This window comes from Aphelocoma coerulescens, chromosome 2 (genome assembly GCF_041296385.1).
Source record: "Aphelocoma coerulescens isolate FSJ_1873_10779 chromosome 2, UR_Acoe_1.0, whole genome shotgun sequence".
Lineage (NCBI taxonomy): Eukaryota > Metazoa > Chordata > Aves > Passeriformes > Corvidae > Aphelocoma > Aphelocoma coerulescens.
The window spans coordinates 93,501,655-93,524,498 of NC_091015.1; the positions used below are offsets into that span (position 1 = coordinate 93,501,655).

General features: G+C 40.0%; 2 protein-coding genes across 9 annotated transcripts in view; one reads left to right on the plus strand and one right to left on the minus strand.

The window, feature by feature from the left end:
• The window catches only part of MTRR (5-methyltetrahydrofolate-homocysteine methyltransferase reductase), a 31,732-nt gene extending 18,331 nt beyond the window's left edge, over window positions 1-13,401 (minus strand). For 2 of the 5 annotated variants that reach the window (XM_069004064.1, XM_069004068.1), the window contains exons 1-5: window positions 13,311-13,401; window positions 12,371-12,502; window positions 9,374-9,541; window positions 3,843-3,996; window positions 614-731 (exon numbers count right to left, since the gene is read on the minus strand). In XM_069004064.1, coding sequence (XP_068860165.1) covers window positions 614-731; window positions 3,843-3,996; window positions 9,374-9,517 — 416 coding nt within the window. In that variant the 5' untranslated portion in view covers window positions 9,518-9,541; window positions 12,371-12,502; window positions 13,311-13,401. Of the gene's footprint in view, window positions 1-613; window positions 732-3,804; window positions 3,997-9,373; window positions 9,542-12,370; window positions 12,503-13,310 lie in introns of those variants that run through there. The other 3 variants (XM_069004065.1, XM_069004067.1, XM_069004066.1) reach the window with 3 other exon arrangements.
• A 77-nt stretch (window positions 13,402-13,478) lies between these two features.
• On the plus strand, window positions 13,479-22,824 carry FASTKD3 (FAST kinase domains 3). 4 transcript variants are annotated; one of them, XM_069004069.1, is made up of 7 exons: window positions 13,479-13,543; window positions 13,988-15,448; window positions 16,549-16,634; window positions 17,036-17,198; window positions 18,230-18,299; window positions 19,627-19,741; window positions 20,522-22,821. In XM_069004069.1, exons 2-7 carry the CDS (start codon window positions 14,017-14,019, stop codon window positions 20,618-20,620), a joined length of 1,965 nt encoding a protein of 654 aa, XP_068860170.1. In that variant the 5' UTR covers window positions 13,479-13,543; window positions 13,988-14,016; the 3' UTR covers window positions 20,621-22,821. The 4 variants fall into 4 exon arrangements, with proteins under 4 accessions (XP_068860170.1, XP_068860174.1, XP_068860173.1 ...); XM_069004072.1 differs by lacking the exon at window positions 13,479-13,543 and adding an exon at window positions 13,631-13,755; XM_069004070.1 differs by lacking the exon at window positions 13,479-13,543 and adding an exon at window positions 13,787-13,910.
• Window positions 22,825-22,844: the final 20 nt, after the last annotated feature.

The window sequence follows — 22,844 nt, forward strand, 5'->3', positions numbered from 1 at the left end:
CAGAATATGCAACTTTTCATTGTGCAACAGCAATATCAATGGCTTACACTAATGGCCCATTTTTATTATTTCAGAACACAAGAGATAAGTTTTATGATTATGACAATGTTTGTGTTCAACTGCTTTGCATCATCATGCACAGAACCAATATAAGCAGCAGTTCAAAATAACTAAGCCAAGACTGCAGCCTACCGGCCAGAAAGAGCAACAGAACAGGGAGTTGTTTTCTTACATAATTCCTCTACAGCAAACAGAAAGATCTTACACAATTCCTCCAAAGTGATCCTCTGCCCACCCCCAAAAGAAAAAAAAAGAATAAAAAAGATAAAAAGAGAAAACAGACTACATTTTCAAACCCCTCCACTTATTCTGACTTACTTAATTTCTAGAACTGCTAAATACTATTTTTCCAGGGATTAGTGTCTCCTCACACTTTAAAAATGCAGTTTTATTTAACGGCAATTGAGATTGAATAGGCATGCTGTGCTCAGGCAGAACTCACTTCTATGAGGTGCTGAGTATCCAGGTTCAATGGACTCCAAATGCCTCAGAACATCAAGCATTGCATCATGAAGAAATAAAATCCAAATAAAAACTAAAATTCAGTTCTTACCCTACACAATCATCTGCTAATCCTGTGTCATAAAAGTGCTGGGCACCAAGTTCTTGAAGTCGGCGGTCTACTGTCCTTCCACCATTACAAAAGAACATGTACTCTGAATCTCCCAGACCTAGCAAATTCAAGGAAAGTGGAATTGTGTCAATCAGCCAGCCACCCAGGCTACACAGACAAAGACAGGACAGACTTTTCTTGCAGGCAAACTGAAGAATCTGATCTGTTGGAGCAGGTTCACAGCAGGACACCAAAATGATTAGAGGGATGGAGTACCTCTACTAGGAAGAAAGGCTGAGAGACTTGGGATTGTTCAGCCTATGAAATAAAAGGCTAATTGTGGCCTTCCAGCACCTGAAGGGAGGCTACAAGAAAGACACTGGGGATTTTTAGAAGGACATGTGGTGACAGGACAAGAAGGAATGGCTTCAGACTGAGAGTAAGTTTAGATTAGATGTTAGCAGGAAATTCTTTCCTGTGAGGGTGGTGAGGCTCTGGAACAGGCTGCCCAGAGATGCTGTGGAAGCCCCATCCCTGGAAGTGTTCAAGGCCAGGCTGGATGGGGCTTTGAGCAACCCAGTCTAGTGAAAGTTGTCCCTGCCCATGGCAGCGGGGTTGAAACTAGATGATGTTAAAGGCCCCTTCCAATAAAGGCCTTCTATGATTCTATGATAAATACAACTACACACCTATATATACATACACACTTGCATATGTAAGTGTATTATTCAGATGCTACATTGAAATAGACATATGGGTATATGGATTTCAAACAAAATTGTGTTTGTCCCAAAATAGGGCTGAAAACGTGGCTCCTCCTTCCCAAATGTAAGACAGAAGAATACTCTGAAAACACTTAGTTTTCAACATTCCACATTTAAGAAGAATACAGCTTTAGTTTGAGGCTTTTAAAAAATACAAAATTCCTCTAACAGGAGAAATGTAAGGAACTGAAATAATTAAAAAGAGTAAAACTGATAAACTGTGTGAATTACCAAAAGAAATTATCTCACTTTCAGGATTAAGTTGTTAACAATGTCAGCAACGTAACAGAGGGAGTATTAAAAGAAATTTAAAAATATTGGAACTTGGGGGAAAAACGACCCATCAAATATAGCAGTGATTTTAAACAAGAAGATAGCTGAAAAATCTGCATGAGGGAATCTGGTCCAGCAACTTCTTCCTCAGGAATGAAAGATTTCTTTGTAGATCTTGTTTCTCCTGCACTGGCTTTTCTGCCCCTTAACTGTTCTGAAGACGTTTAAGATGAAGATGCTCTTTGTTACCTGTTGAACAGTCAGTGCACTCAGGAGCTATGTTCATGGAAGATCTGAGATTTTAAGAAGTCAGCTAAATCACTGAACTACCCTAAAAGTGATCAATCATCCTTTCGAGATGCTTTTCTAATAATCCTAAAGACCACTGGTTTTAAGTCACCTTCACAAATTCTCTAAGTAATCCACACCACTGGCTCACTATTGCTATTAGAATTTTTCACAGCCTGACCCTTTCTTGTGTGCAATTTCAAACCACTAGATCCTTATTATTTCCACTTGTGCTGGTTTTGGCTGGAATAGTGTTAGCTTTCCCCATCACAGCTAACTGTTGATAACTCAGGGATGTTTAAGGTATTGCTGAGCAGCACTCACACAGAGCCAAGGCCTTTTCGACTCTCCTCACCTCACCTCACCTCACCTCACCACACCAGCGAGGAGGGTGGGGGTGCACAAAGTGGACACAGCTGGGAGAGATGACCCCAAGAGAATGACCAAAGGGACAGCCCATGCCATATGGCATCATGCTCAGTACAAAAAGCTGGAGAAAGAAGAGGGAAGAGGAGGACATATGGAGTGATGGCACTTATTTTCCCAAATCACTGCTATGTGTGATGGAGCTCTGCTTTGCTGCAGATGGCTGAAACACCTGCCTGCCCATGAGGAAGGGTGAATGAATTCCTTGCTTTGCTTTACTTGTGTTCATGGTTTTTGCCTTCCCTGTTAAGCTGTCATTATCTCCATCCATGATTTTTAATCACTTTTACCCTTCCTATTCTCTCCTCCATCCCACCAGGGAGGGGCTGGGGGAGTGAGAGAGCAGCTGGGTGGGGCTTGGTTGTTGGCTGGGGTTACACCACGATGCCACCTAATAATGGACCATTCCTCTCTCCTTATAGCAACCTTTTTTTTTTTTTTCCTTTTAAGAGGACTTCTGCTTTCTCTTAAGTACAGTACTTGGAGCAAACATTTCATTGCACCAGTTGAGATGAATACCATGAAAGTATTTTAAGACTAATAACTTGTTAAACTTGAATTACACTGTAATTGAGATACCACAATAATTTCTGCTACAATAAAAATCAGTGTTAATACAATCCTTATCTTTATACATACACATATGCATGCAGTCAGCTATGAAAAACTTGACCATTTCACAAACTGGAATGTGTAACTAGGCAATAGCATAATGGCTTCTTAAAATGCTACATGATTAGGATGCATATAATTCACACTTCCACATTTTAGATCCAATATAAATTTCCTTCTAATGGGTCCCTTCCTTATTAGAAACTTAGGAGTTTCCACACTCCCATCTATCAACTTCCACTGGTCAGGTAAAAATAAACTAGGTTTAAATAGACATTTCTGGAGTTTTTTTATAAATGCAATTTCAAAACTCAACAAACTAACCTTACCATCAGCTCAAGCTACACCGTGCATTTTGCCAAATCTGTATTTTGCTTATCCATCTTTAAGCTGAAGGTACATTCCTTCTCTTAATGAGTACAACATTCAAAACTAAAATATTACAGCAAGTTTTAAAGGGATGAGAAGATTTAAGGTTTTTACTTTTAAGAACATTTTACACTGCCTTTCCCTCTGTAGCAAAAAATGCCCAGTGACTCACACAGTCAAGTAAACTAATCTAGTTTACTAATCTCAATAGAGACTTGACATGAAATTTAAACTTCACACAGCTATAGACATATCATACGGTCTTTATGCAAAGAAAATTAAACTATAAAAAATTACATTGATAGCTTACATTCAGAAAATTTCTGTGATGTTTTTCCTTTATTGCTCATAGAGGACATTACATAAAACTGCTGTTTATAAAAATAAATGTTTTATAAGCACTTAAAAAACCCCGAAACACCTATTCAGAAGTAAAAATTACAAAAATTATTCACTTACAGACAAGTTCTGCAATAATATAGAAAATACCAAGTCACCTAGCAATCCATACTGGAGATGTGCAAAATGGTCAGGAGGCAAGGTCTTGTCTTGAATTTTCTTTACAAACTTGCGGGCAGTGTCTGGTGGGTCTCCAGTCCCAGTAGTGGAAATAACAATAACTACAGGATCCTTTTCTGTTTCCAGGTTATACTACAAGCAATAGAACACGTTAAGTTAAAAGGTGCCATTTGATACCTATTTGTGGCCTTAGATACTCTATCTGCCACCTTTCCTCTTCCCAAGGGTACGCAGAAAACCACTTAATCTCATCTTACCTATATTAAGCCACAGGAAGTCTTTCAAATAAATACAAGTCATTTTGGGGATGCAACTTATGATCTTATTTGGAGTTTACAAGACCAGACTGGATAAAGCCCTGAGGAACCTGCTCTGACCTCAACTGACTTTGCTGCAAGACAACGACATGAAGCCCCTGCCAACCTGAAATATCCTACGATCCCATATAAAAATGTCAAAGGGCAGCATTTTGAGCAGGCTAGTACACACATGAAGAATACTTCACAACTGCACTCAGACAGCTTAAATACACAGTTCCTACAGTATTTTATTTGTCAAGTGGAAAAGGTATTCTTGTATATATGATCACAATCACATATATAGCTATAATCCTCATGATTTCACACAGTTAAGTGGTGTGTATGTCCATACAAACTGTAGGGATCATTTCTAAGTTCCATTAAGTATCATTTGGTCCTGTCTGATAACTTCCATGTTACAGAATCACAGTATCACAGAATTAACTAGGTTGGAAAAGACCTTTGAGATTATCATATAAAAAAAAATTCCCAGTGCTTTTGGGGGAACTAAGGTAGCTCTGAAGAGTCATAATCAGACACTGAGCTCGACAGTCTGATTAATTTTAGCCCATTCACCCTGCCCCCAATTCACTTCTCTCTCCTTTGCTAATACCGGTCTCCCATATTTCCCAGAATTTCATGGGGGCTACTCCCATTATACCAGGTTGACAAGAACTGCCTGTAATAGGGACCATGTGTCACTTCCACAAATTCAGATCTCATGCAACCATTTATTACTTCTGAAGTTAAAAGCCCTCAGAGTCTGTGACGACCCCATCTGTAGCAGGCTGCAGCACTGTGCCAGCGTGCTGTCGCTCAGGGCACCCACACAAATCGCTCTCGCAGCACCCGTATGGCCTGTGGGTAGTGACCTCTGTGGAACACAGCTCCACCACGCCCTTGGTTGGGAGTGACCTCTGGAAGCCACCTAGTCCCACACCATACCCCACGTGGGACTAACTGCCAGCACTGCGCTCAGTCAGCTGTAACTGGCTGAATTTTGAAAACTTCTAAGGGTAGAGGTTCCCCTTTTCTGGGAAGCTTATTCCATGCAGAACTTCTTCACTAGTGTCAAATCTGAATTTCTCAGGCAACACCCAATGGATCTGGCCTCCTGCTGTCCAGTTTGGTTCACATAGGCTGCTATTAGATCACTCCTTAGCCTCCCCTTTGCCATAATAAGCAACCTAAGCTCCTTCTACTGCTCCCTGTAGGCTGCAGTTTAAATCATCTCCCAGCATTCCAAGTTTAACAAAAATAAAAGGGTTATAAGAAAATAAAGATTGCAGGAGGTGCTGCGTTTCACTTAGAGCCGTTTCAAGATTGCAATTCAAAACTCCAGATTTTGAGAAGTTATGTTCTAAACACCACCCTCAATAAATCACTCAAACTTTATCCCCTTGTCAAGCCATGTAAAAAATTACTTGACACCTACAACCCAAAAAGGCTAGGAATACAAAGAAATAGACAATAAAGGTGTTTTACTGTTGGCATTGTTTCCAAATCTTTCCTGAAGAACCTAAAAGCAGTTGCATGGTAAACTTAAATTACTGCATGTCCTGCCTCTGGCAGTGGCCTACAGAAGAGGCCTAGAGAAGCACAAGCAAACAGAGTAAGCATGCAAGGATATTCCCTGGGTACTTTGCCAGACTTCATTGGGTTGTATTTCAGGAACAATCCAAACAGAGCTTTTGTCTTTCACAAGTTCAGGCAAACTTCAAATACTCACAAAATCCTGAGACTTTCAAAACTGAACTATCAGTCTTAAGGGTCCTGTTGCAATAGGGACTCAGATTTTCAAAACTTCCACAGCTGATTTGATAAGTACAGACCCACAGCTCCTGCAGTGCATTGCCACAGGTAACTACTGCACTTACAAACAAAAGCAAATTCTTCAAGTAAAGAAAGTAAGGGTCTACTGGTATCACATGAGAATATACAATAAAATGAGCTCCGTTAAAAAACCAAAAAAGATACAAGCTCAGAAAGTATGAAGTGGTGTATTAGAACAGAGGCATGATTGGCTCACTAAATTCTTGCTTACTCCACTGCAGATTCTTGTCTGCAAACTTAGACGCCTTTTGGAAACCAAATATTAGGTGACACAGGTTCTGCAATAATTTGTGTCAATTACTGCGAGGTCTGCTACATCACTAGACCAGCAAAAACCTAACACAGTGTCTTGGGGTGACGTTATGATGTGTATCCCATATCGCTGCCTATGCCCAAAATTAATTTTTGTGCCTTTCTATGCCTCTAAACTGAGCCTGAGAGGGGGAAGGAAAAAACTGAGCAAAACTTTTTCAGGGCAGTTTGCAGCTTGTTCAAGGTCACACAGAGATAGCAGGGTTTTTTTCAGCTGCGGGAGGAGAGCGAGGAAGCACCCGGCTTGCTGCTTTCCAGTCAGCTTTTGGCCAGTTGTTTCAGCTTCTTGTTCTCCGGAGAGAGAGACTGAGAGTTGGACTTTGCTTTTCCTTCTCTGGAATTCCGGATTTTCTCCCTTTTATACTGGACTGTTTTTTTCAACCTCAGAGCACATCGGGAGGACTTTCCACCGGGCACAGAGCGCCTGGCCCTGGCCCAAGCCCCAGCGCCGAGGAGACCAAAGGGAGGACTCTTAACACTTTCCCAGGTTTTTTTCCTCCACAGTGAGACATTTTATTATTTAGCCTTATTTTCCTTTTCCCGTGTGTTTGGTAAATAAATAGTTTTATCTTCTTCACTTTCCTTCGAGGAAAATTTATTTTTTTCCCGAACCTGGGGGGGGGGGAAGGGGTAGTTGTGCCTTCTCTCAGAGAATATATTTCTAAATTTGGCCAAACCGGAACACACAGCTACACAGTTTTTCTCTCTATCTTCCACCTCTTCCTATATCCTTTGTGTTTCATGTTTGTCTCATTCTTTCTCTTTCCTTCAAATGTTCTCCTCAGCTGAGGACAGCAATGCCACACAAGAGCAGTGAGCAGCCTGCTCAAGCTGTGCCTGGTTACTGAGAGGATGGGATCAGCCAGCCAGGTTCATCTTATCAAGAATAATACATATCATATCATGACAAATGTACTTATTCAGATAACTCATCCAAGGCTGACTACATGCATGTCTTGGGGTGACTTTATGATGTGTATCCCATATTGCTGCCCTATGCCCAGAAATTAACTATGTGCCTTTCTATGCCTGGAAACTGAGCCTGAGAGGGGGAAGGAAAAATTGACCAAAACTTTTTCAAAGCAGTTTGCAGCTTGTTCAAGGTCACACAGAGATAGCAACTTTCTTTTCCCAGCTGCAGCAAAGGAGTGAGGAAGCACCCGGCTTGCTGCTCCCTGGGTCAGTTTCTGGCCAGTTGTTCAGCTTCTTTTTCTCCGAAGAGAGACTGACAGTTGAATTTTTTTTCTCTTCCCTGGAATTCCGGATTTTCTCCCTTTTCTACTGGACTGCTTCAACCTCAGAGCACATCGGGAGAACTTTCCACCAAGCACAGAGGGCCTGGCCCTGGGCCAAGCCCCAGCTCCGAGGAGACCAAAGGGAGGACTCGAACACCTTCCCAGGTTTTTTCTCCACAGCGAGAGATTTTACTATTTAGCATTATTTTCCTTTTCCTGTGTGTTTGGTAAATAAATAGTTTTTACCTCTTTCACTTTTCTTTGAAGAAAATTTACTTTTTCTCGATCATGGTGGGGGAGGGGTGGTGACCTGCCTACTCTCAGAGGATATATCTCTAAATTTGGCCAAACCGGCACAATGCACTGTGACCCAAGATGATCTCCATTTAGCCTCCCATTTGTAACTGCTCCTATCTCACTTCCACTTCATTTCAGTCTTCATAAAACGTAATCACTGTAACCAGCCATGGATTTATGACCTTATCTCACCCCTGAAACTGTGAGAGGCACTACTTGGAAACAGTCAGTGTTCCTGAGACCTGAGCAGTATTTGACCATTCACTTTTGAATGGCAGGAGGATCACATTACTATTATTGACTCTGTAACCACCTATTCAATCCATAGACCTTCACAGCAATCCCTTTAAGTGATGACAAGGTCTCAAAATACCCAATAGCTACATAAAGACAGACTTTCTAACTGACAAGTAGGGAAAAAACAGCTTATGTGATAAAACTTACAAAGCTGCAGAAATTACTTTTTTCCTCAGTGCCCAATTCTCAGATTCTCAATCCATCATTAATTTGCAGCTCTGAATTGTCTTGCCAAATTTGGCAAAATACATTCATTTAAGCGGCAGGCCAATAATAGAGCTAGAAATATTCTGACTACCACCTTCCTGAAACTAATCTCCAAACCTGTCAAATGCAGAAGAAATTAAAGAGAAGAATATAAGGAGAATCTTCACATTCCCTGATGGCTGCATAAAAGTCTCTTTGTAACAGTCAGCTACATACTCACTGCACATTCATACAAAATGTTTCACATTTTCAAGTGCATAAAAAAACTTTTAGATGCTATTTTCTCCTTATATGAAATACCAGGATATCAAGTTTTGATTGGGTTTTTTTAGTATGTTTTTGTTTGAGGACATACAGTTGAGTACCTTGTGAAGGAAATTACAGTCCATATTGCTTTTAGTTACATAACTAGGTTTTCCCATTCTTACTCTTGGATAACAGCAAGTAATAAAAAGCCGCTTCCTTGTTCCAGCCAAGCTTTTTATTTTGTTCTAGAACGTAACTTGAGTGGGAACTGAAATGAGTGCACATGCTAAGCAACATAACAAGACCTGCAAAAGCTCTGAGCCATGCTGGAGTCCACAGTTAACAGAACACAGAACATCAATGCAACAAAAGAAACAGAACAAAAAAATCCCAACCCAAAACAACCAAATAAAGAAGAAAAAAACCCCATCATTTCTAGTAACAGCAGACTTGTCCTGTAAATACAAAATTCCTTCACTACTGCATACATAAAAAGTTTTCAAGAAGTCACTGAATCATTGTGAGAAGAGAGATAAAGATATATTAATTACAGTTCTAATAAGAAAAATCACAAGATGTATCTTTGGCAGAAGGCTATTAAGCGACTGTTAAGTACTGGTGGAAATTACTGATTCACAAGGAACAAAAATTTGACACTAGGTGGTGTACCTTGGGTGGGTGCCTCTGCTAGCCCTCATGATTATCAAGAGCCACCACTCAAGCATGCAAAGAAGAATGCAGTTCTTCAATAAGTATTTTTCAAAACAGTATGGAGTATCTCACCTTATCCATTTCACTTATACAGTGCAGATCAGCTTCAAGTCCATGGGCACCTGCTTGCTGCCATATTTCCTCAGCTATGGCTTTTGCCTGCCCCTTTTGTGTCGCATAGAGGAGCAAAAACCTCCTTTTTGACTCACAGCACATTTGAGGCTTTTTTTTTTAGAGACACTGCAGGGGAAGAAAGAATTTAAAAAGTGAATTTCTTGTAAGCAGAACAGCAAGATTTTACTTTGCTTGTGAGATTAAAAAGAGACAGTTAAAGACAGAAGCATTGGTGTTTAACTTGGAAATGAGGCATCTACTCTGAAGTAAAGGCATTTCTCACAACCAAACTTTGTAGATCAGGCTGTGAGGGACACATGGTATTGGTCCTATGTGCTGTACTGCCTCGATGCTGCAGTAATGTTGCAATATCTCCGATATCAAGAATCTAGTTTGTGAACAATAAAATATGAAAACTCTTTTTATGAAAATATATACTATTTTTATTGTATTTTTATATATTTTCTATTTCCAGTTAGTGACTGCTTTGTTCACTTTTCTGAGCTGTCTTTGAAAACAAAACAAAACATAGACCTGGTGAAGTGAAACTACAAAGCCTGAGGAAAAAAACTAAAATTCTCAGTGTCTTCTATTTTGAAATCAGTAATTTTTGCTTGAGTGACTTTACACTTTATTGTCCCCCATGTATTTTGGAGCACAATCGCTGACTTTAGTTTCATATTTCAAAAGTGAGCTTCTTACCCAAGTGCAACTTGACCCTGAGGTTAGCTCAGTTGGTCAGAACTAAGTACTAATAACCAACGTGTTGGCTTTGATCCCTGTATCGGCCATTCACTTTGGAGGAGTTGGACTCTATGATCCTTCTGGGTCCCTTCCAGCTCAGACTATTCTGTGATGCTGTGAACTAAAGAACTGACTCTCTGGGGTTTTTTTTCTCCTAAAAGAAAGAAAAGATCTTAGAGAAATGTGCTGTGGTGTCACCAAGTCTCTCACAAGAGGCAGGATGAATGAGATGCATATCCTTATCCATTCACCTGTCCCATGAAAATTTGAATGTGAGACGTTTTCTTCCATTATTTTGACACAGAGAACACAACAAATGTAACTTCAGGCAGCAGCAAATAAGTGAGAGAAGCAGAATGTCTTCAGCGCAAGTATTGCAAATTAATTTTCTGTCAGTATTTTATCATTGCTAAGGAGGTGCAGTAGAACTCAAATACCTAGAATTAGTACTGAGAAATTTTCAGTTCCCATCTTGAGGTACCTCTCATGTGCCTGGGCCCAGTTTGCTGTACTTCACCTACTGCTTTCACATAGTTTCAACTATGGAAAGCATTCAGTGTCCTGGCCAGACACACTGAGCTATGGAAACCTGTGGCTACATTATTTGAGGTACCTCTCTTTTCTCTCTCAAGGGAAAACAAACATAGTTCAATTGTATAAGAATATTGTACTCCATTGATATGGCAGGATATTTCTCCTCACAGTACTGAAGAAGGTTTCTCTTACAGGAATTTTTTGAAAGTGTAATTATACATCAAGAGTAGCAAAACTAAGTGACAGGTTCTTAAAAGTGCCTGTATCATATGTGAATTTCATGAAAAATGTAATTACTAGAAAATTTTGAGGTTTTCATTGTATTTTCTTCTACTGTGTTTTCCATTTTAGCTTTCATTTAGAATTAATTATATATACTATCTAAAATTATTAGTAATGACCTTAACAGTCACCTTTAAATAAATTAATTTACGTAACTGGTTTCATGAGCATGTGTGCACAGAAGGTGCATACAACAAAACAATCCACAAAATGATTTTTCACCTTCCTTTTCCAGAAGAAATACAAAGAAATGCACTAATTATGATGATTCATATAAAATAGTGTAAATACAGTTTAAATACCCTCAGGTCCCTGTAGTAATACAGATTCATCCTGGTCATGTGCTGTGTTTTCACCTGACTCTCTTGTCAGCAGGTGGCATCACCCGACTACAAATGGATAAAACTAATAAAGATGAAGTGGTGTTTCATTACTACACTCTTTCTCATACCTCAAAAAAGCAGGAAGATAATCAGTTTCCGACACCATAGCACAGAAGCCTTCTGTACAAGAAAAGCTGAGAAGTAAGCTGCCAACATTACAGCCCAAGCATTACCAACACGAGTCTGTTAGAACAAGAGTCAGCTTGGGAAGCTGTTAGTGCTTCAGAAGCACAAAGATTTGCAATTGCAGGGGGAATGGAGAGGGCAAGAGAAGGAACAGCAGTCAGGATGTGGTCTGACATGGTCAGATGTTGCCCTAACAGTGCCATGTCCTCTGCCTAGGTCAGGCAGAGCAGCCAGGATTCCCATAAGACATTGTGAGCTTTCTACTCCAGCAACACTAAAGGATGCAAAAAGCAGCCACACATATTTTCAGTGCATATATGTGAACTTGAGGAAAGGCTTTTTTTCCCTGGTGAGTGGACTAGTAGATTGCACAGAGACACGAAAATCAAAACAATCACACCTCCCACAGACGGCATGTGGAAACAAGAGCACCAGCACAGCCAGAAGAGCAGATAATACTGGAGATGCACATGCAGACCTCCTGAGACATGGTACTGTGTGTGTATGCAACAGTGTGAATGCATCCTTGAGGCAGCGGGAGAGAGCACAATTAGACAATTCCTTGGAATTAGATACAGAAAGCTGTTTAAATATTTGTAGGCATTTATTAACATTTTCTAGGTGCCTAGTATCATATCTGTTGCATTGTTGCTATTGATCTTAAATATATAATTCAATTAACTGATTAAACAGTACTTTATTTAATTCCTTAACACTTATGTCAACAATAGACCAATAAACTCCTTCGATCATGATTTGATCTAAACTGCACAAGTTGAAGAGTTTCACCCTGTGAACATGTCTTCTCTGTCATCAACCGTAAAATCTTTGTGCACAGACTGCTAAGTGGTGCCTGCTCAAAGAGATAAAAATCAGTCATGCCTACCTGCAGATGAACAACCACAACTCAGGAACACGCTTGCTCTCAGAAGAGCATGCTGTCCACACTGCTCTTGCTTTGCTGCTCTATACACTCTTTAAAGATGCTATGCCACTTCCACTTGTGATACAAGTTCGACTGGAATAAATAGGGAGAAAAAAGGTAATTCTTGAACTATCGAGCTTTCTAAAGAATCTCTGTAACTTTAATAGTACTACCTCACCAGCAGCCTTTAACATGTTGCTGTGCTGGTAGATTGCACATCAAAAAACAACGTTTAAGCTGTGAAAACAACGTGTGATTTGCTGGATCAAACCAGGTCTTAATATGAAGCTAAGGATGGCATTCCAAATTATAGCTCATCTGACCCAATACTTGGAAAAGTCAGAAACCTAGCAGTCCACAGAATATTAGCAGGGAGTCCACCAGCCCCCTAAGGCAACAGGCTGCGGGAGCCGCTGAACCGCACGTGCTGCCCCAGCAGTGCCGCAGCTGTACGGCAAGGCCAGCCTCCCGCACCTCATGGACCTGCCCTGGCAAATGGGACCGGCGCGGCCACGGACCGGATAAAAAAAACAAAGAAACTTCAGTGCGCAAACTGTTAGTTATGTCATCAGTAGATGGATAAACTCCTACGATCCTGATTCAACTTGCACTGCCCACATGGAGGAGTTTCATCTCTCTGAAACTTAGAAAAACAATGTCTTTCTGTCATCAACCAGAAGAGCTTCAGGCACTCCTCTGTGGCTTTAATCCGGGTTGTGGGACCGTGCCTTGAGCCATGAAGTCATTCCCAAGACACTTTTCCAACAGCCTGCGACTTGCTCAGAACCATTTTCACTCTAGGGCCAAGACAAATATAAAAGCGAAACATAAACCCCTCCGCCCCGCGCACCTTCTCCGCCCGGCCCCGGTGGCCTCCAGAGCGGGGAACAGGAGTACTTACGCTGGATGACGCGGTGCACACAGGCAGGAATCCCACTTCCGAAGCAAAGCGCCAGCCCCCGCTCCGCGACCGCCCGGGCAGCGCCGAGCCGAGCCGGGCCGAGCCAGGCCGGGCCGCACGCAGCGGCAGCGGCAGCGGCGGGGAGGAGGCGGGGCCGGGGCGGAGCCGGGCGCGCCGAGCGGAGGCGCCGGAAGGGCCCGGCAGGCGCCGCGCTGCCCGTCATGACTGCCGAGGTGAGCTCGTCGCGGCTGCCCCGGCACCGCCGGCTGCCCCCCGGGGCGGAGCAGCGCGGGCCCGGCCCGCGGCAGCGGCTGCAGCAGTAGCAGCAGTAGCTGCAGTAGCTGCTGGGGCGGAGGGGGATGGAGGGGCCCCGCCGGTGCCGCCCCGGCCTCGGCGGTGGGAGGCAAAGCGCCGTCGCGCAGCTCCTGCCCGAGGAAACGACCGTGTCAGTCTGCTGTTCTTCTGCCAAAGTGTCCTTGTGGGAACACGGGCCAGAGGCGCGCGGCAGCCTCTCACACAGGGCTCGCTGCTCCCTCTTGGCATTGCCTTCTGCTCGTGGCCGTGGGAGAGGGATCGTACCCGTCTTTCCAGCCACCAAAAGTATTGGGGTTTTTTTTCTGCATTTTAGGGACCGTGGTGCTGTTTTACAGACTACATATCTATTTTTCTTCCCCTAGGTATCATTTTAGAACTCACTTGATTCAATATGGCTTTGATTAGCCGAAAAAGTTTCCAGTTGTATTCATCCAGCACACCAGCAAGTAGGTCCGCTTTGATGACCCTAAGCAAAAGATTGAGCTTCATCAGTGGCCAGCAAAAACCCCAAAAGTGTAGCTCCGTGGCCATGAGGATGCTGTGTCTGAAAGATAAATCTCAGTATATGTTTTGTAGGGAAAAACACTTACAACTACAGATGCAGCCACTTTCTGTTAATGAAACTGTGCATCTTCGTGGAGATATCAGGAACTGTACTGAATCAAATAATGTGTGGATGGATGAACAATTATTTTTCAAGAAGTTGAACAACCTTTGTACATCAAAAGAGATTTTTTACTTTCTTAGCTCTCTAGAGGTCATGTCTGATACTATGGCCTCAGGAGCCCTGCAGAGGATTTCTGAAGTTGAGATGGATGACAATGGTCTTAAAAACCCTGGACTGTTAGAGAATGAAGTTTTCAGGGCATTATGCTTCCAGTTTGAATTTGAATCCTCAAAACTGTCAAACACTGGACTGCTGAATGCATTGCAGGCTTTGATAAAGCTTCGTATAGATCCACAGAGCACGCTGATGGCAAGCCTGCTTTCAGAGAGTGAGGAGAGGCTTGGTAAGGGACAGCTGACTGCTGAAAATCTCTGTGCTCTTGGAGAGAGTTTGCTTGAGTTGGAAGGCCCAAGTTGTGCAATGCTGGAACAAATTGTGAACCACATGCAAGAAAAAGACATTGAGAGATGGAGTCCTGAGGAAATAGTGATGGTTTATAAGATACTGCAGGTGACTGTCAGGGAAGGGAAACAATGCCAAAACTTGCTAAGCAGACTGAACAGTGTCACTTTACGCACGGTTTCCCAGCTAAGCCCAAACTTTGCAAGTGTAATACTGAATTCACTGGTGGTTCTTAGTCAGACTCAGGCAGTTCCCTTAGTCACAGCACTGTGTAAACATTCAGTGAAGCATGTTCCCTATTTCACAGATCATGAACTGGTAAATGTACTGGAAGCCTTCCTGTACTTTGGGCAAAACGTGCAAGTTTTTACAGAGGCACTGGAAAGGCACATCCCCAAGTCCATCCTCACCATGCATCCTCAAACAGTCAGCAAGGTCATGCAGTATTGCTGCAGAAAGAAGATTCTTTCAAAGCCCATCTTTGATGCAGTGGCAGAAGATTTCATTTCCAATGCTGACAGACTTACCACTGACCAGATTGCTGCATGTATTACACCCTTTGGGACTCTTAACTATCTGCCTCCAAGTGCTCCTTCCTTGTTCAGGAAGCTTGAAACTGTGCTGCATGCCCGCCTGAGGCACTTTCAGCCTCACACCTTGCTGCACCTGCTACACTCGTGTGTCCTTATTCAACGTTATCCAATAAATTTTCTGCCAAAGGTATTTAGTCCCTATTTTCTGCAAAAGCTTCAAGGTAAGGAGCAGAGTTTCTCCTGGGATGTTCCACATTTCTTTCTATTATGTAGTTTGTTTCTTGTCAAGCACCCATTTTTTATCACTTTCATTTGTCAAATCAACAGTGACCTGATCCAAGTGACTGGAAAATAGTGATCAGGAGGCCACAGGCTGTTGCTTCCTTGTCACAATTGCCATTGTCTTTCATGTTCTGTCATTTAGATGAGTTTGCAAATTGCACTGTACAGTTTTAAAACAAAGACTTGAATTCCCTTAAAGGAATTATTTCAGTTAATCCTTCTGGTTTTCTAAAAAACAGTGACCTGGTGTTCCCCATATTTGTCCTTTTTCTTATACAGGATGCTAGAACATCCCCCATGTGATAGTCTGTTATTGGCTCTAATTATTGCACATTTCAATGCCATTGGACACAAATCTGTTATGAACAACACATCATTTTGAGTTATTTCCTATTTGATAGTAAAGAATTTTAGGGTCATTGTAGAGAGATACATGCTATGCGAGAAAGATGACTGCCTTAATAAGATTTCAGCTAGGATTGCTCTATTAATTAAGGTAAAGTTTTCAAAGTGATTAGAAACTTTGGTCACTTAATTTTTCAACATGAAATACCTTAAGGAGTTGATTTTTATCAAGCAGTCAAATGTCCAGAAATTATGTGGTATTATCCACTACTTGCAGATTAAAAAAAAAAAAAAAAAAGGTGAAACAGTGAGATCCTGGGATTATAACCTGGGGAAAATGAAGTTATAAGAAGGAAATATTTATCTAAGACCTCAACTCAAATTTATTTTTCTCTGTAGAATGTCCTGCATCTTTTGGATCCTCATTTATTTGGTGAAAGAATATGACAGTTTTAACTAAGATCTTGCTACTGTATATTTTTATGTTGATATTTCTGTAAATAATTTTCTCATTTTTCTATCTATGTGATTTCATACTGATCTTTCTGTTCATTCAAACAATTACTGGGAATTTTAATGATTAAGTAGCTTTTCTGCACATTGTGCTGAATAGCTTTTCCTAACTTCTGCATATGGTTTATGTAAAGATACTTTGTTGAAGGTACACCTGAAAACCTGAATGTTGTTGTTTCAGCTCAGCCACCTGGTTTGAACAGAGCTGCTATGTCCCAGCTAACCCAGCTTTTTCTGACTGTCACCCTGGAATGCCCATTTTATGAGGTACAGTACACGTGAAACCAGAAGTGATGTTAACAAGAGGAGATAAGGTTATTAGGGCCCTGTTTATACTTAGTTGAGTGTATTTCCTATAAAAACATTGGAATTGGACAAAACAACTTTCCTTGATGACAATATGGGGCATTTCTACCTGATTGAATGACTTGATATATTTGTATGAATGGAAACAGCTGTGCATTTCTCGTGAACGTGATAGCATGGAAGCTTCCTGAGGATGTTCTGGTGGTTGGGTGATTTTTAAGTTTCCAGCAGATCGTACCTAAGACTGTAGGTCTCTCAATAGACTTGCCTTTGAAGTGCACAGAATATATTTTGCTATGTTAGTGTGAAGTAATTACAAAAATGTTATCTCCCTTTTGATTTGGTTTTCTGTGCTTACGTAGGGTCCGAAACTCCTTTCAAGGTATCAAGTAAAGGCCTTTCCTACACTTCACAGTTCTCCTGATGTTCACCTCTTTAAAAGAGTGAAGACTGGATTACTTTATTTACTGAAAAAAAGAATCTATTTTGCATCAGAGGTATCAACACCATATTTCTATGTAGTTGGTAAGTGTAATTTCTTTAGATTAGTAATCAAATATGTGTGTGTATGGTACCAAAGCTTTAATTTCTTTTGTGGGCATTCTAAATTCTGCAAATACAGAAAAAGTAAGCAGAGATACAAAATCCTGTAAAAGATCTGAAATTTGGGAACTTTAAGTAAATAATTTTTAGAGTCAGAGAAAGGAAAATGGAGAGTAAAGGACTGCAGGGTTAATTGGTATTTACGCAGCCAGTCTGCTCTGAAAACAGCTGCTAATGCTTGTATTCTGTGTTTTTATTATCAGCTCCTTATCCGTTAAACAATTTGTGTAATGTAAAGTAAAATGAGGCAATGCCATTTGCCTGATCTCCCTGCTTTAGTGGTGAGTAGAAAAAAAGGAGGACTGGAAGGTGGTCAGCCCTGTGCCCTGCTCAGCTGGGCTCCTCTCCCCTCAGCAAGAGCTACTGACTATGCAGTCGGTGGCGGTTTGTGGCTTCTAAGACAGGAGTGAGCAAAACAGAGTGTTGTGTGCAGCAGGAAAGGAAACACAGAAAGCAATGATGAGGAAAGGCACGTGCCCAGGAGGGGTGGATGATAATAAGGTGTTGAAGGAAGGGAGTCTTGGACACCATGGATCTCAGAGGGATTTTAAAAAAAATAAAAAAAGGGGATGATTCCAGAGTTAGTCTGCATGTCAGCTTTCATGAGGATGTTGAAGTTAGCAAAGAGGGAGAGAGTGTGTTTCTCCCCAAGGCCCTCAAAATTCCAGAGACCCTAGCTAGCACAGAAAAGTGCCATTTAACTGCATTACAATTTTTAGTGGACTTGGAATACTACTTTGCTTGTTAGCATTATGAAAGGCTGAACTGTTGCTAATTATCACTCATTTGTGTTAAGTCTATACAACTTTTGCCAGCCTCTGTGATTAAAAAAAAAAAAATTTTGATAGTATTACCGTTATTTAATAAAACAACTGTGAGAGGATGAGAATTGCAGTAGAAAGTTTGTTATAAGAAATGACTTGTAATGTCACTTCTTTTTTCATCTACACAAGATATTGAGATTAAATTAGATGAAGAAGGTTTTGTATTGCCTGCGGCCCAACTTGAAGAAGTACACAGACGGTAAGAGAATAAAAGAAACCACTGGTAAAATGTTGATTTACACTAAGAAGGAGCATCCAGGGTGAAAACCTGGCAAAATTTAAGCTATTTGCAGTTTTGCCATTGACTTCAACAAAGTTCAGGTCTCATACCGAAACTGCTGGCAAAAGAACAAAATTAACAATCTGCTTTTTGCTCATTGTTTTGCCACCTGACTATACAGTGTCAGAGTTCGTCTTTTTACTCAGTGACAGAATCAAGTGATCTTTATTTGGATTATAGTAATGTATTTTGATATTCTGTAATTAATTTTCAAATTAAAACTAAATTCTAAATGAGTGTATTTGCACAGATTTAAAAGAGTTTAAATCAGTTTGAGTTCACAAATCTACTTCTGCCTGGAATCCTGTATAATAAGGATATTTGCTACAGATCCGTTTTTTTTCATTGAGAAATGCATAGTTGTTTAAAAGTATGTTAAACAGGGGTTACTTTGGGAAGCCTTGGATACAAAGTTAAGCAACCTTGCTGGTGTGGTATTTGCAACTGCATTTCTGTGAACAAAGCAAAAGTCTTTGAGGAGGTTAGGCTTTCTCCAGCTTAACCTTCTGTTGAGGTTTAAGCTGAAACCAGGACACTTTCACAAGACTCAGAGACTAATGCAAGTTCTTTCCAAGAGCCCATGCTTAAATGCTTAAGAATGAGCTTTAATGGCTTTTTTTAAGTAATAGCTTTCATAAAGTAAATAAAGTCACAATATAGTTAACATACTGAAAATTTAAGCAACTTTTTAACAGTAGATATACAAACTTTGGTTTAAGTTGATGGGATTTTTATCACCAAGATTTAAAAATATAGTTATAATCCATGCTGCCAACCATATGTACAGGTGTAGCTTATGCAGACGTAGCTTAAACTTAACTTGAACTCTAATGGATTTAACAGGTAAATTAGTAAGTTAAATAAATTTAGTTGCTAAAATGTTTTCTAGCTGAGGCAAGTTTTTTTACGTTTTTCCTTCTAGAAGAATTCAAAACAGCTTACTAATCATGGCATTAAAAATATCATACTCTCATTAACTTGCATGGTAATTTTTGTTCAGAGCAAATAAAAAACCTTTTCAGATCAGTTTCACTAAGTTTCAGGGTTTCACCTCCCACTCTTAAATTGAGTGATTTAAATAATCCTGAACTAGGTAACTCCCATCCTACATCTGATTCAATGAGGTGTAAGAGGGAGGTACTGTCTCATGCTTCTTAGAAACTGCAGTAGTTGTGGTGATTAAAATAGCTGATTGTTGTGGTTTTGTTGGGGTTTTTTTTGATACTACACTTATGCTTGATTTTAGAATTGCCCTGTGTGTTGATGGTCAGAATAGATTTTGTGCTCATAGCCACAATCTCTTGGGAGAAGAAGCTATTAAACAGAGACATCTCCAGTTACTTGGTTATGAAGTTGTGCAGGTAGAGTCCAAAGACAAAGATTTACTTTTGCTCTGGCTAACAAAATAAGTAAAAAATTATTTTACAATATTTAAAACTGCAGTTTGAATTAATTCCTAAAGCAGATGTATTCTTGTCCTTTCTATATTATGTTCTCTCTGCCTAGTTTTTGCCTTTTTGAGGGTGTATAGAAATACCCTTTTCTTCCTTAATTAGTGTACTCTGTCTGTGCTTTTTGCCACATAGTTGCTGCTAGGAAGAGTACTTCTCTTCAGTGATTAAGATTCAAATCTTGACTTAAAGGAAAATGATGTGTAAGAGTTCATTAGAATTGGAATTTTTAACCAAATACTTTTTTAAAAGGTTTGAACTTGGAGTTTAAAAAGAGGAGTTAAAAACAAGAAGCTGCTTTGTATTGTAAATAATATTTTCACATCAGAGTACAACCTTTATTTTGCCTGTTGAATTAATAAAAGATATTTTTTTCTTTAAACGTACTTTGAATGAAAGCTGTTGCTTTTAGTTTTTTGAGATTTTATTTTCCACTTATCATCACTTATTACGTATGCCCAACTCCATAATATTTAGCTTAGTTTAACCTGTAATAGATACCACTCTTTGTTTCACAGTAATCTCTATTCAGGTCCTTTACAGATCAATAATATATTTAGGATTAAATCTTTAATTTTAAAACAAAAAAAAATATTTGATGTGTAATTTTGCATCTGCTTAATAAACATCAGTCTTACTCAGTTGTTTATTAAAAGGTATTTCCAGCAATCATTTTTGGTTTGTTTCCAGATTCCATTTTTTGAGATAGAAAATCTACAAAATACCAGAAAAGTGGCAGATTATCTACACAAAAAAATCTTTCCTTGTACATATGGACTCAGCAACTGACACTGGAGAATACCACGGGATCACAGGCTGAACTTCTCTACTACAAAGTGTAAATTCTGTGCATGGAAGAAGAATTGTTTTTTATAAATAACTCCACCTCAGAAAATTTGAGCTTCTGAATGTGAAACATTCCAATATTTGGAACAATTAACATGTAAAGAGTAATAAAGAGGATCATATTTTCTTAAGATTCGTGTCAATATTTATTACAGTTTTACAGATATAAGTGCCAGACAGTCAGTGTTGTTTTTCCCTCGTATTTTAACTGGTTCTAATTTACAGCTGCAGCACATGGCTATTCAAGGATACTGGCCAGTCTGAATGGACAGAATATGCCTACAGAATACCTACTAATCAGGGCTTTTTTTGACAGTATAAGAAGGAATTGTGCAATTTACTTACAGCTGCTCATGTGATTTCCCAAGTGTTTCATAAAACTAAAATTTGAAGTAGTTGTAGAAACAGCATTGGCTTATTGATTTTATTTAAGAGCTGTAGAGTGCTGCTCAATAAAGAGCAATGCCTTACAGAAAATGAGAGCATTTTTAATAAAAAGGATTTGCTTCACTTTGTAAAGTAACGCTGCCACAGGAGAATGGACATGCACAGCCGTCCCTGTGGGGCCACCCAGTCAGTGCTCCAGATATATTCTATTTGTGGTTTTGCCTTTGGTGGCCATTTTAGGTAAACTGTCTAAATGGGGTCATGTATACACTCCAGAGTTCCTCCAGGTTACAGAAACTCTATGCTCTGAAGGTCACAAGAACTATGTCCCATGGCAGCCTTTTTTATGTATGAAAAGAAATTCTGGAACTGAGAACCAGAACCAGTACCCACTTCAGCTGGACCCAGTGTGCCCTAATTTGGGTCAGTGAGTTGCTTTGCAGATGGATGAAGGCAAAACAAGAGCTTTAGTTCTGATCACATCATGTATACTTGATGAACTGCCATGTAAAACACATTTTCTGGTTAGCTTGGTTAGTAATTCCCTGTGTAGAATTACTATTTATGAGTAGCAAAGCAGAATTCCCAGCATCACCTAGTTTGATTTTCACTGTTGTTTTGATCCAAAAAAGGTGAAACTTTCACATCATGGACATTCCATATATTTCACCAGTAGATACCAAATGGGGCCATTTTTTCCTTCCAAGGCTACTGTTAATAATTTGTGAGTTGCAGGTGTCTGTCAATCTCTGGAGATTACTGGATGCAAAATTCAGATCCAAAATATGATTTGCATTGTGTCATGCTGTCCATTCTGTTTGTGTTAATTTGTTGCATGCATAAAACCCTTCCTCACAGTAGTATGTCAACACTGACAGGTGAGGGAGCACCAAAAGGTAATGAGATGCTTTCCAACAGTGTAATGGTAAGTTCAGAATATCAGTAGCCTAAGAATTTGTCACTTTAACAAAAGAGAAACCGAAGGAGAGCAGCTGAAATAGCTTTGCAAACATCTGTAAGGAACTTATCCCTAACACAGAAGAAACTGTCAGGGTGTTCTTTTGACACTGAGCACTGAAGGAAGAAGTGACCCATTCAGAACTGAATGAGAAACAAGTAGTGGGAAGAACAACCTGTGAAAGATCTTCAAAAGTGAGTAGGGATGAGAAGGGTGTGACATAAGCAAGAAATGAGATAGGAAAACTCAAACTGGTCTTTTGATGTTTGACTTTCTCCGTGGTGGAAGTGAACTGGTGATGCCTTTCTCACACAGGCCAGAAGGTGGTGGTATTCTCCAACAAATTTGCTTTCCCATAGTTCTTCAAACACAGATGGTTTGTAAATGAAGGCTACTTAAAAGAAGCAATTTGTACTGACTGTCCCAAAGTAAAAATAACTTGCTAAGAATATGGCAATATTCCATCTCATTCTTTGCTGGTATAACTTTGATGCTGATTTTTTGAAAAAGCATTGTGGTATTACAAAACATTACATCACATTACTGTGATTCCTTTCATTTAATGCTGCTGAATTTGTTTAGTGAAGTGTTTATTTTTGAAAAGGAATGTAGCAGTTAATGTCCTCTTGTCCATAGCCCAGTGCACGTAGAAGGTCATATATAATGAAAGTAACAAACATGACTTAGAATGGGCTGCTCTATGTACTTTGCTTCTCACATCATGCCAAACAAGTGCTATTGATTGCCTAATTTACTACTTTTTCAGGTCCCAAATTAAGAAGCTTTTCTTTTCTGTTATTTTTTCACTAGGAGTCTCAATGT

Excerpts from the sequence above, each read along its gene's own strand:
- FASTKD3 (XM_069004069.1), top strand. The coding sequence starts at position 14,017 with ATGGCTTTGATTAGCCGAAAAAGTTTCCAGTTGTATTCATCCAGCACA. Across the intron at positions 16,635-17,035 it reads TGGAATGCCCATTTTATGAG|GGTCCGAAACTCCTTTCAAG; the intron begins GTACAGTACACG and ends GTGCTTACGTAG. Across the intron at positions 18,300-19,626 it reads CTTGAAGAAGTACACAGACG|AATTGCCCTGTGTGTTGATG; the intron begins GTAAGAGAATAA and ends GCTTGATTTTAG.